At 34.4% G+C, this 20,274-nt stretch overlaps 2 protein-coding genes across 3 annotated transcripts; one reads left to right on the top strand and one right to left on the bottom strand.

Annotated features, from left to right (window-relative positions):
• Positions 1-4,762: 4,762 nt before the first annotated feature.
• Positions 4,763-5,719, top strand: LOC128133383 (glutathione S-transferase T3-like). Its single transcript, XM_052770782.1, has one exon. The coding sequence runs from the start codon at positions 4,763-4,765 to the stop codon at positions 5,717-5,719; it is 957 nt and encodes a 318-aa protein (XP_052626742.1).
• A 6,142-nt stretch (positions 5,720-11,861) lies between these two features.
• Positions 11,862-15,802, bottom strand: LOC111879888 (protein BCCIP homolog). 2 transcript variants are annotated; one of them, XM_042900842.2, is made up of 9 exons: positions 15,490-15,802; positions 14,323-14,482; positions 14,140-14,243; positions 13,826-14,050; positions 13,523-13,732; positions 12,787-12,843; positions 12,610-12,699; positions 12,457-12,513; positions 11,862-12,194 (listed from the first exon to the last, which is right to left on the bottom strand). In XM_042900842.2, exons 2-9 carry the CDS (start codon positions 14,462-14,464, stop codon positions 12,099-12,101), a joined length of 981 nt encoding a protein of 326 aa, XP_042756776.1. In that variant the 5' UTR covers positions 14,465-14,482; positions 15,490-15,802; the 3' UTR covers positions 11,862-12,098. The 2 variants fall into 2 exon arrangements, with proteins under 2 accessions (XP_042756776.1, XP_023732089.1); XM_023876321.3 differs by having other exon boundaries at positions 12,787-12,852; positions 15,490-15,800.
• Positions 15,803-20,274: the final 4,472 nt, after the last annotated feature.

Here is a 20,274-nt window from a genome sequence, read left to right as displayed (position 1 = left end):
CGTATCAAATGCAAATAGTATGAACACGTGTTGAGTTTCCATGCACGATCTCTCATGTTTGGTGACTTTGCTTGTGGCTTCTTTTAAAGCAACATGTCCTGCTGTGAAACCCCCAGCCCTCAGGCCCACGAGAGGGGATACCCCTGTAAGATCGACACATGCGTGTTTCCCTCCGACCCATCCAAAAATCAAAATGTCAGCCGGTCTGAGGGTTGACCTTCCTTCTGTCGGATCAGTCAAGAAATTAACAGGTGCCTCTTTCTTAGGAGAAACCCCGGCACGCTTAAATATGTCAAACAAAACATCCCTAACCATATCGTGCCTGTATTTAAACCCCGGGAGCTCTTTACAGTGAATTGCATGCTCTCCAAAAGAGTCCAAACATGCCTTGCGACACACATGACATATCTCGTCAGTTGGGAAAATGGGAATCATGAGTCGATATTTGAGAATAGTACGATACTCCACGGGAGACATGTGTTGGCCAAGCCCATCTATAGGGATAGCCAGAAGAAAATCTTGAACATGTGGTGCACGTAAGCACTGAAAAACCGCTTTCTGCCGAGCCGTCATGTCGAAATGCATTTCCATATCTTGGACAATTTTACAAAAAAGGGCACTCGCCAGTGTATTATGGGATTTAGGGGGGACGGTGTCTTTAGTAGTAAAATTGTTAAGGTCAAAATCTGGAAGCTTGTTGCGAAGGGATGCCAAGGCACAATCATAATCAGAATCCATACCATGTATACCGCTATCCCGTAAGATATGGTCTTCCAATACCCAAGATTGGGCCCGTGAGGCAACAAAAGCATAGGAGGTAGCCTCTACTGCCGAGTATAAATCCAAACCCCCAAACCTAATGGGTAAGGAAGCAATTCGCCATTGTATGTCACCAAAGAAAGGGCCCCCACAAACCACAATGTCCTCAATCGCCCCGCGCAATCCATTGTCAAAGAATATTGCCGCCTCTTCCATGTGAACGGGTTGGCACGTCCTCAACCCAAAGAAAAGCTTAGCAATACCCATACAAGACCGAAGAAGAAGGAGCTCACTCTGAGGGTCAGACAATTGTGGAAGAAGGCGCATCAAATTCACAGCGTTTTCGGCTCTTTTTATGGCTAGACTGCGAATGAAACTAACATCTCTACTAACAGCTCCCCCAAGAAGTTTCACCCCCAAAGGCGGCCTCCCAATGTCTGCCGGAAATAGCCCCTCCCGTAACTTCCTACCATCACACAAGGGCCAAAAGAGCTCGATTTTCTTGATATTCAGTTGAAGGCCCAATTTTGGGCCAGTCACCGTAATGATGTCCAATGCTTTGGCCACCTCCTTCGAATCTCCGATAAGTGTGCCATCATCCAAGTACCAGGCATGGAGAAGAAGCTTGCAATTGTCTCTAATCTTATGCAAGAGCGGGTGTAACACAATGGCAAAGAGAAGTGGTCCCAAGGGGTCTCCTTGTTGAACCCCAGTAGAAGACCTGATATGTGTGTTGCCTAGATATAACCTTGCTGCTTGACCATATAGGAATTCGACCCACAAAGAAATAGATGGACACCTCAATCTGACCTCATGAAGTAATGTGGATCTGTCTACAAGGTTAAAGGCATTAGAGAAGTCTACGGTAAGCATGGAGAGAGATTTGTCATCGTGGCGCTCACTCAACAACCTATTGGCGCTATGTAAAATGGCCTCAGTGCCACCCGACACCCCAACTCCGAACTGAAAATCATTGAGATATTTGGCCATTTGTTTACCAACCCCTTTCATGGCCAACTTGGAAACCAAACGTCTCCATATAGTACCTACTGCAATAGGGCGTATTCCCTTGTCAGGTTTTAAGAGCGGCGTGAGAGGAGCAGAGGCAACAAATTCTGCCAAGCTCAAAGGGCATCTTCCTCCTAGCCATAGATTAACCACAGAAGTAATAGCACGCAGGAGGTCTTTGGCTATAGCCGAACCTTCTCCACAAAGGACATCTAAAATGTGTTGAGCTCTCAACCCGTCCCTCCCACACGAGGTGCCTTTAGGGAAGGATTTAATTCCCCCAAGGACATTGTCAACATCCACTACCAGGGGAGGTTCTGAAATTATGGTGTTAGGCATGGAAGGCGGTGGCTTGTATGGATGCTTATCCTCCAATGCCTTCGTGGTATCACCCCCAAATGGAGCAACCCCCGAAGAACATAAAACTTTCACTGCTGCTGTAAAATGTCCATCGGCAACCTTACGAAGACATTTTCTGACATTGGTGCTGCCCGGTGTTCTTTTCTCCCGAATGTACTCTTCTTTTTTATCTTGTTGCTCCAGTCTTGCATTGTCAACTAAGTTTTTAATTAGCTTGGCGATACCGTCTTCAGTCCCCCAAGTAGCTAAAGCACTCAAGATATTACGATGTTGCAAAGACTTCCTGTTCCCAGACCTACTTTCTTGCCTATTCTTGGGCCTGAACACCTGAAGAGTACACCTAGGAAGAATTAACAGAGCAACCCATGCTTCAACGGATCCGGGATGAGCAACCACTTTGGAAAAGGCTGCTTTCAAAGCCTGAGAGAAAGCCATACGACAGTGATGAGGGATGTTTTCAACAGTGGTGATAGGCAGCTTAAAAACACGATCAAGTAGTTGAGCATCCATCACCAACCCATCATTGAGGTCAGCTTCCGGTTCATTGGGTAGCGGCTTTGGAATGCTAACAATATGCATGCTTATGTCATCAGCCTCGTCAATAAACTTAATCAAGCCATCCGGGTGGTGACATGAACGACTCAGGGCATGAAGCTTCATGCAATCCCCACATATCCATTGACCAAACTCCTTCAAAGTTGCGGCCACAAACATAAACAATCCAATATCAGAAGTAATAGCCTCCCGTAACACAACTTTGCGTTCATCTGTATGGAGGTGTAAGCTCTTGAGATGAGATATGGGGTTTGTAAAAATTACATCTTTTTAACTTCTTTTTTTGACGCACATGGTCGCTAGTTTCAATTTCTTTTATAGTTTGTTCTTTATTCATGTAAAACAAAAACCCTATTTTATAATTTATGTTATAATTTTTAAATAATTTTAATTTAAGAATGAAAAGAAAATAAGATAGACCCCATCAATACCCATATACTACTTATAGAGTAAATTACAGTTTTGGTCCCCATGGTTATTTGCATTTTCAATCAAACCTTTGAAAATTTGACAAGATGTATGATTTAAAGAAATTGTATTTCACATCCTTAGTCCATTTAAAAAGACCATATTACCGTTACTTTTATATTTTATATTTCTTTTATATATATATATATATATATATATATATATATATATATATATATATATATATATATATAATTTTTTAAATTTTAAAAATTTTTCGTTTACATTTTATTTTATTTATTTATATTTTTTATTATTTAGATTTTATTTGATATTTTTTTGAATAAAGTTTTCTAGTTTTTTGGCGTGTTATTTGAATATATATATTTTTTTTACATTTTGTTTGTTTATATCTTTTAAAACATTTTTTGTAGAAAATGTAAAAAATTTCGTTAAATTTGAATATTATTGACATAGATTAGGTACAATTTTTTTTTTTTAATATGATAAATAGATAGGCTAACCAAAATTCGAAAGCGGGTTTCAAGTTATGGAATTGCTAATTGGAAACCATATAACTCGAAAACGAACAAAATTTCGAAAAATAAAAAAATAAACTCAAAAAATATTTATAAGTAGCTTTACAAATATATAAGAAAACAAAATATCAAAAACATTAAAAATATATTCGAACAAAACATATAAAAAAAATATTCAAAAAAACGTTAAAAAATGTAATCGAACAAAATATAAAAAATTAAACATATATATATATATATATATATATATATATATATATATATATATATATATATATATATATATAAAAGAAGAACAAAAATATAAAAGTAAGGTAAAATGATTTTTTTAAATGGATTGAGGATGTATAATGTAATTTCTTCAAACTACAGGATGCATTTTATCAAATTTTTAAAAATTGGATTGAACGTGTGAGTGAATCTGACCAAACCATAGAGACCAAAACTGTCATTTATTCTATTTGATATGGAGCCCATTTGTATTGTTTTAGGTAAAAGTCTTGTAGAGCTGGCCCATTGTCTTGTGTACATCTATTTATAAGACCAACTGGTATACATTGCATGAGATGGTCCGTGGTCTAGGTGGCCACGAACCACGACCATGCACACCACCCCGGTGGTTCGTGGTGGGTCGTGGTCGTGGCCTTCCGTGCTCCGGACAACGATCCTAAACGCCCAATGAGATTTTACGATGCAAAAATTTGACCGTTTACTTTTATGTAGCCATTGAACGGCTAGATTTGTAAAAAAAATAATAATAAACAATTTATTTATCTATAAATACCATATTTTTACTCCTTATTTTTTACACAATTCTTTTCTTTCTCTATACACAAACTACACACTACATCTTCACAACCAAAAATCATGGATCCCAACCAAAATACCCCTCCAAACTACCGAAATCGCAAACCCGATAACGTTTTTGCGTTAGATACAACACCTCGACAATTCCCGACTATGGAGTCACCTCAAGGCGGTTTTATCAATCTACTTCAAAGTGGTTCCCCTATCCAACAAACACCACTTTTCCAACAACAATATCAACCTTTTTCGGCCTTCCAACAACAACAAATGCAACAACAATACCAACAATTTCAACAATTCCAACAACTACAATAACTCCAACAACAATGGTCACAACAACAACAACCACCAATTTCACAACCACCAAGCTCACAACCACCACTTTCGCCGGATTTTGTTCCGGAAACGCAACCTTCACCACACCTCAACCAAAAAAGAAAAAAGGAAAAAAAACGGCCCGACCCACTACCACCCAAGAAAGGGTCCCATGGACAAAAGAAGAAGAAGAAAAGTTAGCGGAGGCATGGGTGACGGCTTCCGAAGATCCAATTGTAGGAGATAGCCAGCCTTACGGAAGTTTTTGGGAAAAAGTCCGAGCCATTTTTTACGAGTTAATGGAAAGTCAAACTCGAAATGCCGATCAAATTACGTCGAAATGGCGAGATATTCGACTAAAATGCACCGAGTTTGGAGGAATCTACAACAATCTCCTAAACATACGCAAAAGCGGCTCGAACGATTTTGATGTTTTCAAGGCGGCCATGGACCAATTTGAAAAAACAACGCCAACACGCAAAGCTTTTCCGTATATGAAACCGTGGCTAAAATTGAAAGACACCCCAAAATGGAAAGAGCAAACGGAAGGAAGTTCTCAATCTTCCGGTTCAAAGCGTTCGAGAAACCCCGATGGAACTTCTCAACAATCGGACGGCCGAACACACATCGACATCAACGACGATCCGATAGATCTTGAAAACGACCAACCTCTTCGTCGGCCCGTTGGAAGAAATAAAGCAAAAAAAGTGGCGTCAACATCTTCGAATTCTAGTGTTATGGATATGTTTGGCGATAAATTTGATCGATATGTGCAACTTCAAGAAACGAAGGCCGAGGTGATGACTCGGATGGAACAAAAAATGATCGAAGCACAAACATCATTTCAAGATGCACAAGAGACACTCCAAACAAAAACCGATATGGAAATCTTGAAAATGAAAGCGGACGACCTTGAGGGCGAAGACTTGGAACTTTTCCAAGCAATGAAAGAGTCGGTTCGAGCCTGACGTAGGCGTAGGGGGTAGTTTATTTTATGTATGGTTGGAATTTTTAGTTTTTTTTAATGTTTTTTTTTAATTTTTTTTAAATTTAACTAATGTAATTTTTATTTTGATTGTTATTTTTATTTTATTTTTTAATTTCAATTAATTTAGTTTTTATTTAATGTAATTTGGTATTTTAATTTAATGGAAAAACTAGTATTAAAAAAATGTTTTTAATGTATTTTTGAATTAAATTTAAATAAAAAAATGAGGTGGAGTGGTGTGTTTAGTGGTAAGTATCTCATGTTAGTGGTAGTGGAATGTGGTGCTGATGTGGCACCCACCACATATGTGGTATGTGGTGGGTATAACGGATGGCCTAATTATACCCATGTGGTTCGTGGTCCTAATTTGTAGTTAGAAAGTATCAATCGAACCTGTGGTCTGTGGTCCGAGTATATACTTAGAAAGTATTAATCGAACCTAAATTAAGTCTATTGTTCTTTTATTATCATTTATAAAAAAAATTAAAAAACTACAAAAAAAATTCTATTTCTCCACGATAAAATTGTTATAACAAATATTTTAGTGTAAATTATATGAATAATCCTTATGATTTAAGGTAGTGTGCATGTTTAATATTTTCAATTGCTTCATACAAAACATAGCCCTTGTGCGTTGAAGGAGGATCGAGTCCCCTGATTCGAGCTTCTGGAAGAAGAAGTAGACTTGCTAGTGTTTTCAATTGTTTCATATGTACCAAGACATTGTTTGCTTTGGGTCAAACGATACGAAGACTTTCCATTGGTTCACCTAAAGTATAAATAGTTATCAATGATAATTGGGTGCGTTTCTACCTACGACAAGAGCGATTGAGTGGATAAGGGCAAAATAATATTTTTTAAAGTCATTGTGAACGGTCAAGTTAAAAAAAGTTAAAGACTAAATGTACACGCTACCTAAAATCACAAGAATTATTAATATAATTTACTCTAAAATAATTGATGCAACAAATTGAGTTGTGGAGAAAAAAATAGTTTTTTTTATTTTTTATAAATGATAATAAAAAATAGAGTGAAAAAAACGAAAAAAAAAAAAAACAAGTTCGGTGATTAATGTAGTTTAAACAAATATTATAATGATTAAAATAAAACACAAAGAAAAGTTCAATGACTAATTATAATTATAACAATGTCATTCGATGTTATACACCTGCTATAAGATATCACCGATTAGAGTGACCAAAATGAACAAAAATAAACAAATTTCAATGACCAATGATAGCTTAAACAAAATATAATAGCCAAAATAAAACATCCAGAAAAGTTTAGTGACTAAAAATACATAAACACTTTGATTTATTGGATGACGAAAGTTACATATTTATATTATTAGTGTCTATTTTTTCATGTTTAAGCCATCCATGAATGACATGTAGTCATTCTAGAACATCCTCACTTGATAAATATCATGGGAATGATAACAAAACAACGTTATAGTAAGCATTTGATCGATATTGCAAATATAGGGAAAAAGTTGCATTGGATTCATTTGTATTTGTTTATCGAAAAATGTTAGATAGACTTATTGTTGAAATCACTTCATGGATTGTCGTTATAAGTGACTCTTACAAATCTATATTGCTTTGTACTTAAAAATATATACTTATAGATATCGGCATGGTTAACACTATGCTTAGATGTAGACAAACATTATCCTTAACCAGTGTTGTTGGATACAATATGAATTATGTATCAACATGTAAGCAATCAAGAAATTTGACCCCTCCTATGGGATATATATATATATATATATATATATATATATATATATATATATATATATATATATATATATATATATATATATATATATATATATATATATATATATATATATATATATATATATATATATATATATATATATATATATATATATAATTTTCTGACTAGCTCATAATCCCAATCGAGAAGCAAAATTATTGAGTATTTAAAAGATGAAATGATTCACGACTTATACTCAATATAGACATTGCACGCCAAATGGATGAGTAATCTTAAAGCCGATTTTTCATATTGAATGTGTTCATTGATGGGGGGACCTCGAATATCGGGCTTTCAATTTGACTTGGGTTACATTGATGCGTTTCCATATGCCATCATTTTGCTTGTGTCTTCACTAGAGTGTATAACATGCACAAGTGAGAATTTGATAGAATATATGCCTAAAACATAACACACTGACATCACTACCAAACTACTGTTGAACCGAATAGGTCATATACATAGAGAATATAGTCAATAAATATAATAAAGAGATTTGTTGAACCGAATAGGTCATATACATAGAGAATATAGTCAATAAATATAATAAAGAGATTTGTTGAACCGAATAGATCATATACATAGAGAATATAGTCAATAAATATAATACATATACATAGAGAATATAGTCAATAAATATAATAAAGAGATTTGTTGAACCGAATAGGTCATATACATAGAGAATATAGTCAATAAATATAATAAAGAGATTTGTGAGTGTTAGTATGTTAGCATTTAAGGTTTAGGCCTAAGGACCTTAGGGTTTAGGTTAGGCCAACAAGCCTAGCCCTAAAAGGGTGTGGGGTGTGCGACGCACAGGGCCACGAAAAAAAATAGGACTAGAAATTTAGCCAGTTTATCTAAGAAATATATTAATATATATGGGTTTACGTAAATAATAACATAAATGTTTTATGTTTTCACTAAATAATGAGAACATAAAATTTTTATCACTTACTGAAACAAAGATTATAAAAGCAGAATTTTAAAAGGTGTGATCCCCAACTAACTAAGGCCCTAACCCTCCACCACAAGTCAACATTCTATTTGAGCATAAGACCAGTTGGGACTGGGTTTGATCATTGATGTGAAATGCATTCATGATTTATAGTTTTATACCATAAACTTTACAAATAACTCTGTGACCAAACTACCCCCGACCCTATGTGCCTCAATTTCATTTTTTTCTTCAATTCATTGAATGCATTGAGATCCATCACATAGGATCATGAGTTGTTAGATTATCATATGATTCCAATTTCTTAATGACAAGAAGGTAGGGTTCATTAGGATGTTAATGGTTGTGGAAAATATTTTTAGTTTTCTTAAAAAAGAAAATTAAAAAAAAAAAAAAGGTAGAGTTTTTATTTTCAGTTTTCGATATCTAGAAAACATGTTTGGTTAGAATTAATTGGTTTTTATCTTTCATTTTAGAAAATTGAAAAACATGTTTAGATGTATATTTTTTTATCGGTTTAACTTTTCAATGTTTGTTATAACAAATAATATAAAATTTTATATACTACCTACGTAACATTTAGCAAATGTTGTGCATTGTTCTTAAGGGCACATTAAACTATACTTTTCTAATGTCGGTATTATTATTTTTTAGAATTACATAAATGGTTCTTATGTAATAGTAAAAGAAATGGTTCATATATCCTTAAGTTTGCATAAAATAGTCAAAATTCCATAAATGGTGTTTAATAGCATAAATTATAAAAATTACAAAAATGTTCACCTTGCAATAGTAATATTATATAAATGATCATTTTGTCCATGCAATTTGCAAGAAATAATATTTGTATTAGTTTATTCTGTCGTATATAAACCTTTTGTATTATTTGAATAATTTACAAATAAAGTTTACTCTTGAAAATTATGGCTAATTACTTTGTTAAAATTAAATATTTGATAGATGGAATATAAAATTAAATATTTGATAGATGGAATATAAGTATGGGAGTGGGGGTATGTGTGGATGTAGTGGTGGGAAGTAAGGATGTGAGTGTATGTGGGTGGGCGGGTGTGGATGTGAAGGTGTGTGGGTGGGGTAGATATCGGTAAGGAGAGTAACAGTGTATGTGGAATAGTAGGGATGAGCGTGGATGTAGGTGTGGGGTGGGTAGGACAGGGTGGGAGTGTATGTGTGGTGTTGGTGTGGAGGAGGCGAGTATATTGTGGGGTATGGATGTGCAAATAATTTGAAACAATTGATCCAATTACGAGCGGATTGGATCGACTTTAAAATTTCAAAATTCAAGTTGATTGGATTGAATGATCTTGAAATCCAATAAAGCCTAATTGATCCAACGTTTATCCAATATCCTCATCTAATAAATATCCAATTGTCATCCAATATTATTATCCAATTAATATTATTCACTTAAAAAATAAATTTGATCAAATACATCCATTGTTATTATCAATTATCATAATTATGTATTTATAGTTAGTTGTTTAATTTAACAGCAATTAGATAAAAATTAGTTAGGCATTGGATAATCAATCAAAAATGTCTCATGGATAAAACTGTTCCAATCCAACATCCAATTGGATTTGGTTTAGTTTGGTTGCCTATACCGAATTAGATTGGATTAATTGACAAAATATGACATCCAATAGATAATTAGATTGGATCGGTTCCATCAAAATCCAAGTGATTTGAACTGTCGGAGGGTACGGTTAGGTGGGGCTGTGGGTGCATGTTGGGTTTATATTTTAGAAAAAGTTTAAAAATTGAAAAATATGAAAATCACTTTTCAAGTTATATGTAATTGAAAAAAAAATCTCCTCTTAGAAAATTTTTGAAAAAAAAATATTGAACAAAACATGTTTTCTAACTTTTTGATTTTTCTTAGGAATTTTTTCAAGAAAACTATAAAAACCAAACACACCATAACCATTTAAAGTAAAAGATACTTTAGAGATTGTAATAAACACAAAGAATGTTAACTAATTTGAACTAAAAAAATGGTTCACTTAAAGGTTATCAAAAATCCCCTTCACTGAGATTTCAATGCTAATAGGTTTCACATTTTGGGCCAAGACTGATGTAATGAAATAAAATTTACAAATTTGTCCCACTTTTGAAAAAATTAGTCATGAAATCACTCTCTATTTCTTATTTATGTAAGGTGCTGTTTGTTTTTTCGAAACGAAAATTCATGAAGTCTGCAGACCACCTCTGTAATCCTCTGTAGCAGAATAGGTGGAACAAACGGTTGCAGCTTATAATAAGAAACATGTTTGTTTTTTAACATCTGTAGATTACTGCAGTAAACTGAAATTTAATTAAACTAATTTTAAAAACTGAAAATAGTTCTCAATACCGAAATTTTAATAATTCTAGTCTTAAAACATTGAAAGAATACTAAAAAGAAAATGTAAAAATACAAAAATATAAAACTTTTTAAAAAAACTTACAAAAATATAAAAGAAGATAACAGTTTTATTTTAGAAAAAAACTAATTTTAAAAAACATAAAAATGAAAATAATAAAAAAATTAAAAAAGTATTGCAAACAATGTCTACAAAGTTACAAAAATCAAAGTTTTTTTTTTTAAAATCAAGTTAAAAAGATTTGTGGAAAATAAAAAAATATATATATCAAATCCGTAAATAAAAGTTAAAAAAAAAAAATCAAAGTTGTAAAAAAAGAGTTTAAAAAAAATAAGTTATACCAAAATTCTAAAAAAAACACTTGGAAAAAATAAAAGTTGAAGAGGTTTGAAGAAGCAAATCAAGTGTTACGCCACGCACAAAGATTTTATAGTCTGAAGCCTTTCAAAAACAAGTTGCTACGAAAGGAAAAATGTTGGGCGTGTCAAGATAGAAAATATAGAAAATGGTTTGAAAATGTTTTTTTTAAAAAAACAAACAGCACCTAAGAAAACATGATGAAACCATAAAAAGTTTGTTAAGGTTAATCTCATCAAGACATGGTGGGACAAAGTCACAAAATCTCTCATGCGACTAATGTCAATTAAACGAAAAGTGTAGTAAAAAAAAAAAAAAAAAAAAAAAAAAAAAAAAAAAAAAACACTTGAAAAGATAGAGAATGGCTCTCAATTTCTCGCTTGTTAAAAAGACATCTCCATCCCATCAAACTAAAAATGTTAATAAGACAAAATTTGCAACTCTTTATCACACTCACAAAGGTGGATAGATAATCGCTCTCGATTTCTCGTCTGTAAAAAAGAGATGAATGCCTTCTCCATCTGATCAACAAAATAGCATTAGAAAGCTTTTACATTCTCATACAACGAGACAATAAATCTATGGATAATTTCTCATTTGTACAAAAGACATAAATACCCTTTTCATCTCGGTTATTGAGATAGCCTTATAAAGTTTGTTCAATCTTGCCATGTCCAATGTATAACAAGTACAATCTACAAGACCAGACCGTATCATAATTTGTCAATATTTTTTCTCATATCCATTGCACAATAAAAACTGTCCATTTGATTCTAAAGAAAAAGATGAGGGAAACAAAAATTCTAAACAGAAACTTGGAGGTAGAAAATGAAGAAATGATATCCGCAAGGGCTAAATGTGTACTTTCTAAAAACTTATCATTCGTCTATCAACGAACGTAACTGACGTCGAAAAGTTGGAACACTGGTTGCTTTAACGGCCATCACTAAACCCATCAATCGATACTCTTTCAGCTACAACACAACATATTACACAATCACTAGTGTTTCAATTGTATTTACTTTTAAAATTATTTTAATATATAAAGAATTTCTATTTTTACTTTTTATTTTTTTGAACTTCAAATTATGTCGTTTTAACTTAACAGTTAACACTGTTCGTAGGTTTTAATCAAACAGAAACGACTTTAAGTTTTTTAAATAAAACTAAAAAAGTATTAATATAAATTATTTATATATATTTAAATAACTTGATTTTTATTTTAATAAAACTTACCTCATTGGTGGTGACCTGTTGGGTGCGCAAGGGAAAGCAGAAGGACCATGCACTTAGCTGATGGATTTATAAAAATAAAAAATAAATAAATAAATCAGAATTCCTCAAGCTAAAAAAAAAATTAAATAAATAATTAGAAAAAGAGAAGGGTACATTATGAAATATTTCATCTTCTGGCTTCAAGTAAATTATAGCCTCTTCACTTGAGCTGCTTCCCTTCTTTTTCTTGTCAGCATTCTTAAGCTAAAAGTCAGACAATAAAATAATAAATAAATAAATTATAATTCAAAATATAAACCAAAAGAACACTCATATATATATACACAATACCTTATAAATTTTGCTGATCAATAAATAATACTTGAAGCAGAAAAACTTTCTAAGCTCCTGTGTAGGCTATAAAACAAAAATTAAAAATTGATATTTCATAATCAAAAAGATAAGAAGGTATTAAATTAGAAATAATTCTAGTTATCCATATGAGTAAAAGACCATTCTGCCCTTCTGTTTAGATTGATGCTGAGGTGAGTAAATGATGCATCATGCATGTCTAAAGTATGTGTTGTATACACAAATTATGTTCCGCTTTTGGACCGAATAAATTGTCTGAATGTGAGTAAATGACCATTCTACCCTTCTAGTTAGAGTGATGTCAGTAAATGATGCACATGTATAGAATATGTGTTGTATATACAAAGTCTTTCTTTTTTGGACTGAGTAAACTGTTTGAATGTGAGTAAATGACTATTTTACCCTTCTATTTAGAGTGATGTTGAGGTGGGTAAATGATGTCTGTCTAAACTCAAAGAGTATCTGTTGTACACACAAAGTCTGTTTCTTTTTTTCGACTGAATGAAATGTCTGAATGAGAACAAATGACCATTCTACCCTTCTGTTTAGAGTGTTGTTGAGATGAGGTCTGTCTAGAATATGTATTTGTATACACAATATCTAGAGTAAATGTTGTATAAACAAAATCTGTTTCTATTTTGATAAACTGTCTGAATGTGAGTAAATGACCATTTTACCCTTGGGAGAAAAGTTTATAGTAAAGTGATCATCTAACCTCATCTTCTGTAGCCCAAGAGATTTCATTAAAAATAGCATCATACAATGATGGGAGAAGCTGAGGAGGGAGATTTACAACACGTTGTGAGATCAAAAGACCAACATCAGCTGCTTTCTCCCCTAAAAATGATTTTAAATTTTCTTTTATTTCTTTTTCTTGACACTTTGATAACAAAAACTCTTTCACTTCCATCATGCATTTACAATCCTGGATTAAACAACCACCATATATTCAATCATATTTCAAAAAAAAAAAAAAAAGTGGAATGTGAATCTTGAGATAAATGAAGAATATTTTTACCTTATATCTTTGTAAATTTAAAGCAGAAACAAAGCCATAAACTGATTCATCTTCATCATCTTCTATTTTAACAACTGATCCCACTGAAGTTTGTTGCAATATTAAGTCAACAAAACTGGTCAAATCCCATTCTTTATTATCAAGGTAAGTCTGCATCAAGACCTTTACTCCATGGAAATCATCAGGCTTTGGGTCAAAGAAGACAAAATCTACTTGAACAGCTCCCTTAAAAAGAAAATCATAATTTTAATAAAAAGTAGAAATAAAAATTTCAACTTATTAGAAGGGCGAAATGTGAATAAATAAATAAATACCTCAAAGTCATCTTCATCTTCTGAAGAAGAATCTTCATTTTCTGAAGAAGAACATGACACTTCTCTATTTGATTCTATGATATCATGTTTCTCCTTTTTTCTACCTGTAAACACTTAAAATTTTAGCTTTCACAATCCATGAACAAAAATGACCATTTTGCCCTTAGGAGAGAGAGATCATGCCTGTTGAGTTGAAAGGGGCTTTTATGTCATTTTGTTGTTTGGCCTTTCGTGCAGAGAAAATTAAGGCCATGGAACGACCCAAGCGAGAGAAAGCATGTTGAGGCTTTTGTAAATGAGTTCTTCTTGTTGGCTTTCGTGGCATTATAATTAATAAGGAATCCTAGAAAAATTCATAAATATAAAGATTGTAATATTTATAAAGTATAAGATACTCATAGACATGTAAAATGATATCATAAATACTCTAATTTGTATAATGTAAACACATGAAAACATCACAAGTATTTACAGTTATAATCATATTCCAAAATTTAACCCAAAACGGATCTGCTGATTAAGAAAACTTACCATTTTACCCTTCTAATAAAAACAACTTTGAAATGCATATTACTTACTCAAAATCTACAACATTTATAAATTACGTATATAAAGATCAATGCAATGTATAAATTATTCAAAATCTACCAGTTTACCTTCTATCAAAGTTATCTAATCTCAAAAAATCAAGTTTTAGAGGCACGAAACTAATCAAATGAGATTCAAGAACCAAAAAACTGAACCACTCAACATCACCTTCAATAACTTTTAAACTATCCTATGCTAACATACAATTGTGATCATTCATTACAGATGTGAGATGTGAACAATATGTTCAAATGGTTCATGAAGAGAAGTTACAGATGATATGGATTGGGCAAACATGAAAGTCCCTTGACTGGGAATAAACCCATTATCCAATAAATGACATTATTGCCCTCAACTTCTATAAAAAAAGTTTATGTGCTTCATTTATTTGCCCTGTAAGTGAAGACATCTAGTTGGGGCAATTTATCATGCCATTGTAAGTATAGACATCCAAAAGTTTATTTGCTTCATCTGTGCCCTGTAAGTGAAGACACCTATTTGCCCTCTATAAAAAGTTTATGTGTTTCATATGTGCATCCAAAAGTTATTAACATGGCATTGTAAGTGAAGACATCTAATTGGGGCAATTTATCGAACACGTTCTCTGCATCCAAAAGTTCTTCGTACAAATCAAGAAGACGACTGTTGATAAAAGTGACGGTGGGTTCGTAGAGAATCAACTGCTTCCTTAATCTTGTACAAAGAAATGTCTATTGGTCTGAACAATCAAATTATTTTAGCAAAATTGAACGGAATTTGTACCTTCTAGAACCAACTGTGTGTCGACGGACGAAGGATTTTTCCTTGAAAGCTCGAGGGAAGCGAAAGACGGCAAGGACGGCGGTGGCACCAGGTACGGAGGAAGAAGGTACCGCCGGTTAAGATTAACTGGAGGAGTATATCTCCGGCGGCGCTGCACGAGTCGACGGAGGGAGGAGCACTTCTCTGGTGGCCGGCGGATGGGAAAATAAAGAGGGAGGAAGTAGCTGTTGGACTGTTGGAGGCGTTTTTTAGATTAGGGTAAAACAGAGATTTTCACATAAATAAATGAATCGTTCCGCACATATCTAATCTCCGACCAATTCGAAGATAAAAATTGAGGCTTTTAATGGTTCAGCGGTACTTTTAATAGTTTAGAGATGAAATCTTTTTTGTAGCTAAACCGAAGGCCTATATTTAAAAAAATCTTTTTTTTTATAAAATCTTTAACCCATAATTAGAATGTAACTGGTAAAAAGATACGTGCGTTGTACGGGTCAGAATTTTTTGTTGATGTTTGGTGGGTCATAAAAGCAGAACACTATAAATGGTTGATTTTGAAAGTACGATGCTTAAAAACAAAATAAAGTAGAAATAGATGTTGCAGTCTCAAAATTTTAATGAATCCTAAAAAAAATCAAAATTACATAATCTTACATTTCTACTATATACGTCAAACTTCATCTAAATTTTATATTAGTCACACGGTTTTAGCTTTCATTCCAATTGGCAAAAAATATTTTGCTTTCATATCTTCAATCAAGACGATTTCTGTAAGAAAAGCATCATACCAAATAAGGCTAGTTCATTTTCAATCACATATATCAAAAAAGACTTTAATAGCAATGTACTTTCAACTTTCTATAACTGTTGTGCATGCTATGCGTGGATATGACCATTTTTTCCATTTTAAATTATAGAATATGTGGTTGTGTGTGTAGTTGTGTAGTTTTTGTGTATGTATGTGTTAATGATCGTATTTATATGTGTGTCTATGTTGTTATGTATGTCTTATTGTGTATAAACATAAAGAGTAAAACTCTAATTTTTCAAATGTGTGTCTACCTTTTTAAATTCAGCCTCATGTGAATCTCTGTTCTTTCGTGTATGTATTAGACGGATAAATTGTATTAAAGTTATGGATTTTAAAAACGATTAGGAATCATTTACTATAATATTTACATATCAGGGACCATTTATGTAATTTCATAGTGAAACCCTTTTGGTTTGAAGTACTTAAAGGGATAAACCTTTTTTGTAACATCCCCTCTGGCACGTATCACAATATTGTCTGATTTGGACTCCCGACACGAAAACTTTCCACAGGTGTTACACTTTTGATTTGAAGCCATTGAGTGAAACCATTCGTAAATTTAATATCTCCAAGTGAGAAACCTATTAGCTTCACAAGCCTGAAATTTATAACTACCAATATTTATGAAATTTTAATCTTTTATTCCAAATTTATAAATATTATAATCTAGTAACCTAACCTATTGCCTTGCAATCTCTTGATCAACACTTCACCAAGTAGCTTTCTAGTCTTATGAGAAGTGGATGGAAAATGGAAGTCATAATGTGCAATTTAAAAAGATAATAAGAATAAGAATTGGAATTGGAATAAATATAACCGTGAAAATATAAAATTATAAAAATTAAAACTTGTTGACACCGATTATCCATTGTGTTTGATCATAAAACATAGCACAACCAATATGTACTCAACTTCAACATACATAACTTGAATCCTGTAAAAACACACATGTTTATTAGACGGTTGAGAAATAAATCATCATATCAAGTAAATAGAAGAGAATTAATTCATACTTGGTGGAATAAGTGGGAGAAAATTATATTTGTTTACAAATTGAGGCCATGGATTCAATATCTGATCCTCTGTGTTATAACATATGTTCTAGTATTATACAATTTATCTATTTTTTTAGGGTTTTGTGCTTGGACTCGGCGAGTTAGTGAGCTCCAACTCGTTAAGTAGAGTCATTTATGAGGACGCGGGATTCAGATCCTACTCGATGAGTCGGAAGGCTCTGACTCGACGAGTAGGCATTGTAAAGGAAAACCCTAATTTTTAGTATTTGGACCTTATTTAATGGACTTAATATGCCTCTTGTGGCCTCCCTTATCACTTCACTATCCAGAGAAGAAACCATAATCCGTTCATTGATGTTTCCTTAAGATTGATAGGGTAAGAGAGAGTTTTGGAGCATTTAGTTGAAGAAGTTGAAGATTGAGGAGCTTGGAGCGAGAAGTAGACTGTAGATCCAGCATCTACAACGTATGGACACCCATTTGAAGGTAACAAGTTGTTACCTTGATCATTCTAGCATTAGATCCTCTTCTTCTTGGGTTTTAGGCCATTTCAAGTACATTTGTGAAGCATTTCGGGTGTTAAGTAAGATATGGAATTGCAACTTCAGATCTGGACTCCTCTAAGTCCTTAGAGTTATAAAGTTGCTAAATTTATCAAGTTTGGCCCTTCTCTTTGGCTAAAACCCCTCCTTTAGCTTGGTGTTGGCAACTAAGAGCTTGCATACACGTAAAGTTTACAACTTTACGTGGAAACCATGCCTTAGGTGTGACATCAAAAATTTCAAACCAATTTAAACTTTTTAAAAGATATCAAGTTCGTCAAACATTACAACTTTGTTTTCAAAATATTGATTATCAGAGTTTTTCCCATAAACATAAACACAATAGGAGCAGCTGTACGATCACGCCTTGGCCTTGCCTTGATCCCCTGATGTACCTGAAACAATAAACTGAAACTGTAAGCCCGAAAGCTTAGTGAGTTACCCCCAAAATACCGATACACATACAGTCCACATAACAATATCAACATTAACATATCATATCAATCAGAACAGAACAACATGCACTGGGTCCACAGCTTTACAGGCTAGACTACCCCTAGGCCCTCAGTATGAGTCTGGAATGCCTACCGGGCCCTCAGCTCATATCTGGAATGCCATCGAGACCTCAGTACGAGTCTGGAATGCCTACCGGACCCTCAACTCGTATCTGGAATGCTCCTGAGTCCTCAGTATGAGTCTGGAATGCCTACTGGGCCCTCAGCTCATATCTGGAATACTCTCGGGTTTGTTGGCTACCGCACGGAGCAGTACAACCTCAACCCACCCCACATAACATGTCGGCATGTAACAGATAAATGCACATACAGGTAATCAATCAGTATCACGGGCAGTCCTACCGACCTACCCGACTAGCATATCAACTGGCATACATTACTAACTCAACTCAACATATCAATAACTACTAGGATATCAAATCCAATGGGCCGGCCTTGGTGCCTTAGACCCCTTAGTATAGTGAGGATAACTCACCTCGCAACTGACGTCAGAAAACTAGAAAGCTTCAGCTCCCGGATCACCAACACAAACTCCACTACCTACGATTACCATACAATCCTTTTTCATAAGTTTCCAAATTATCAGAACACCCTCAGAAGTCATCTGGTCAACTCTTGGTCAAAGTCAATGCTCACAGTCAAAGTCAACAGTCCATGTTAACTCGACTCGTCGAGTGCAGTTCACCGACTCGTCGAGTCCTTCCTGAACTCGAGAAGTCGTGAAATCCTTGATTGGATCGTCGAGTCCTCCTTTAACTCGCCGAGCTCATACGTGTCCAAGAATGAGGGGAACTTTAGTCGACTCGCCGAGTTTTCTAACAACTCGTCGCGTTCAAGGCAAACTTCAACGGACTCGTCGAGTTCACGGCCAAATTCATCGGGCTCGCCGAGTTGTTCATCCAACTCGCTGAGTCCTCGCAGACCTCCATCCATGCAGACGCTTTTTAAGCCATGGCAAGGCTCCATATTACAGATCCAAGCCTCTAAGGCATGATTATCGCGTAAAGTTGCAAACTTTACGCACATGCAAGGTTCTAAAGGCTCTAAATGACCAATTTATGCTTCCAATGGAGTTTTACACCTTGGGAGAGTCTCATTCTAGCACAAGCTGGAAACTTTGTGCACTAAGAAGCCCAAAAGAGCTCAGTTCTGAAGTTACAACTTCAGATCTGAGGTTGCAAAGAAGGGTAGCTTCCAAACACACTATGAAAACCCTAGAAGTTGCCCCATAGAATGAATGAGGTTAGAGTAACGATTTATACCTTCCAGAAGATTCTAACCACAAAAGATCTTAGGTCCTCCAAGCTCCTTGCTTCTGAATGCTTGGTCTCCAAGCTCTTTTCTCTCCAAGAATTTCTCCTTCAAGCTTAAAAATGCACAAGATGAGCTCACACACACGATTGGGACTTTATAGGGACAAGAGGCAGTGAAGGGGAGGCCAAAGGGTGGCCAATGATCCTTTAAATAGGGTGAAATGCCCCGAAATTTAGGGTTTCATCTGCCAGCTCCTACTCGTCGAGTAGATCACTAAATTCGTGATCCCACCTCGCTGCTACTCGACGAGTAGGGCAACCTTAACTCGTCGAGTAGGACTTAAAACTAAAGAAATTCTTTATTTAAATCCATACCTGAGAATCGGGGCGTTACAATTCTCCCCTACTTGAACTAGACTTCGCCCTCAAAGTCCTCTGGCATAAACAACGCTGGGTAGTGCTCGTGCATCTCTGCCTCCGGCTCCCATGTCCACTCGGATCCCTTCCGATGTTCCCACTGCACCTTCACCAAAGGTATTTCCTTGTTCCGCAAAATCTTCTTCTTCCTTTCCAAGATGGCCACAGGCCTCTCCACGTAGTTCAGGCGCTCATCAACCTGAATGTCATCCAGTGATACTACCGCCTCTT

The sequence above is a fragment of the Lactuca sativa genome, chromosome 4, assembly GCF_002870075.4.
Source record: "Lactuca sativa cultivar Salinas chromosome 4, Lsat_Salinas_v11, whole genome shotgun sequence".
NCBI lineage: Eukaryota > Viridiplantae > Streptophyta > Magnoliopsida > Asterales > Asteraceae > Lactuca > Lactuca sativa.
The sequence above is the reverse complement of the archived record's forward strand: the minus strand, read 5'-3'. Positions and strand labels throughout refer to the sequence as shown.

Bases quoted from the DNA above. Each gene is read 5' to 3' on its own strand.
- LOC128133383 (XM_052770782.1), top strand. From the start codon at position 4,763: ATGGTCACAACAACAACAACCACCAATTTCACAACCACCAAGCTCACA.
- LOC111879888 (XM_023876321.3), bottom strand. From the start codon at position 14,464: ATGCCACGAAAGCCAACAAGAAGAACTCATTTACAAAAGCCTCAACAT. The intron at 14,051-14,139 runs GTATTTATTTAT...TTTCTTTTTAAG, and splicing joins AAGATGAAGATGACTTTGAG to GGAGCTGTTCAAGTAGATTT. The intron at 12,195-12,456 runs GTAAGTTTTATT...GTTGTGTTGTAG, and splicing joins AACAGGTCACCACCAATGAG to CTGAAAGAGTATCGATTGAT.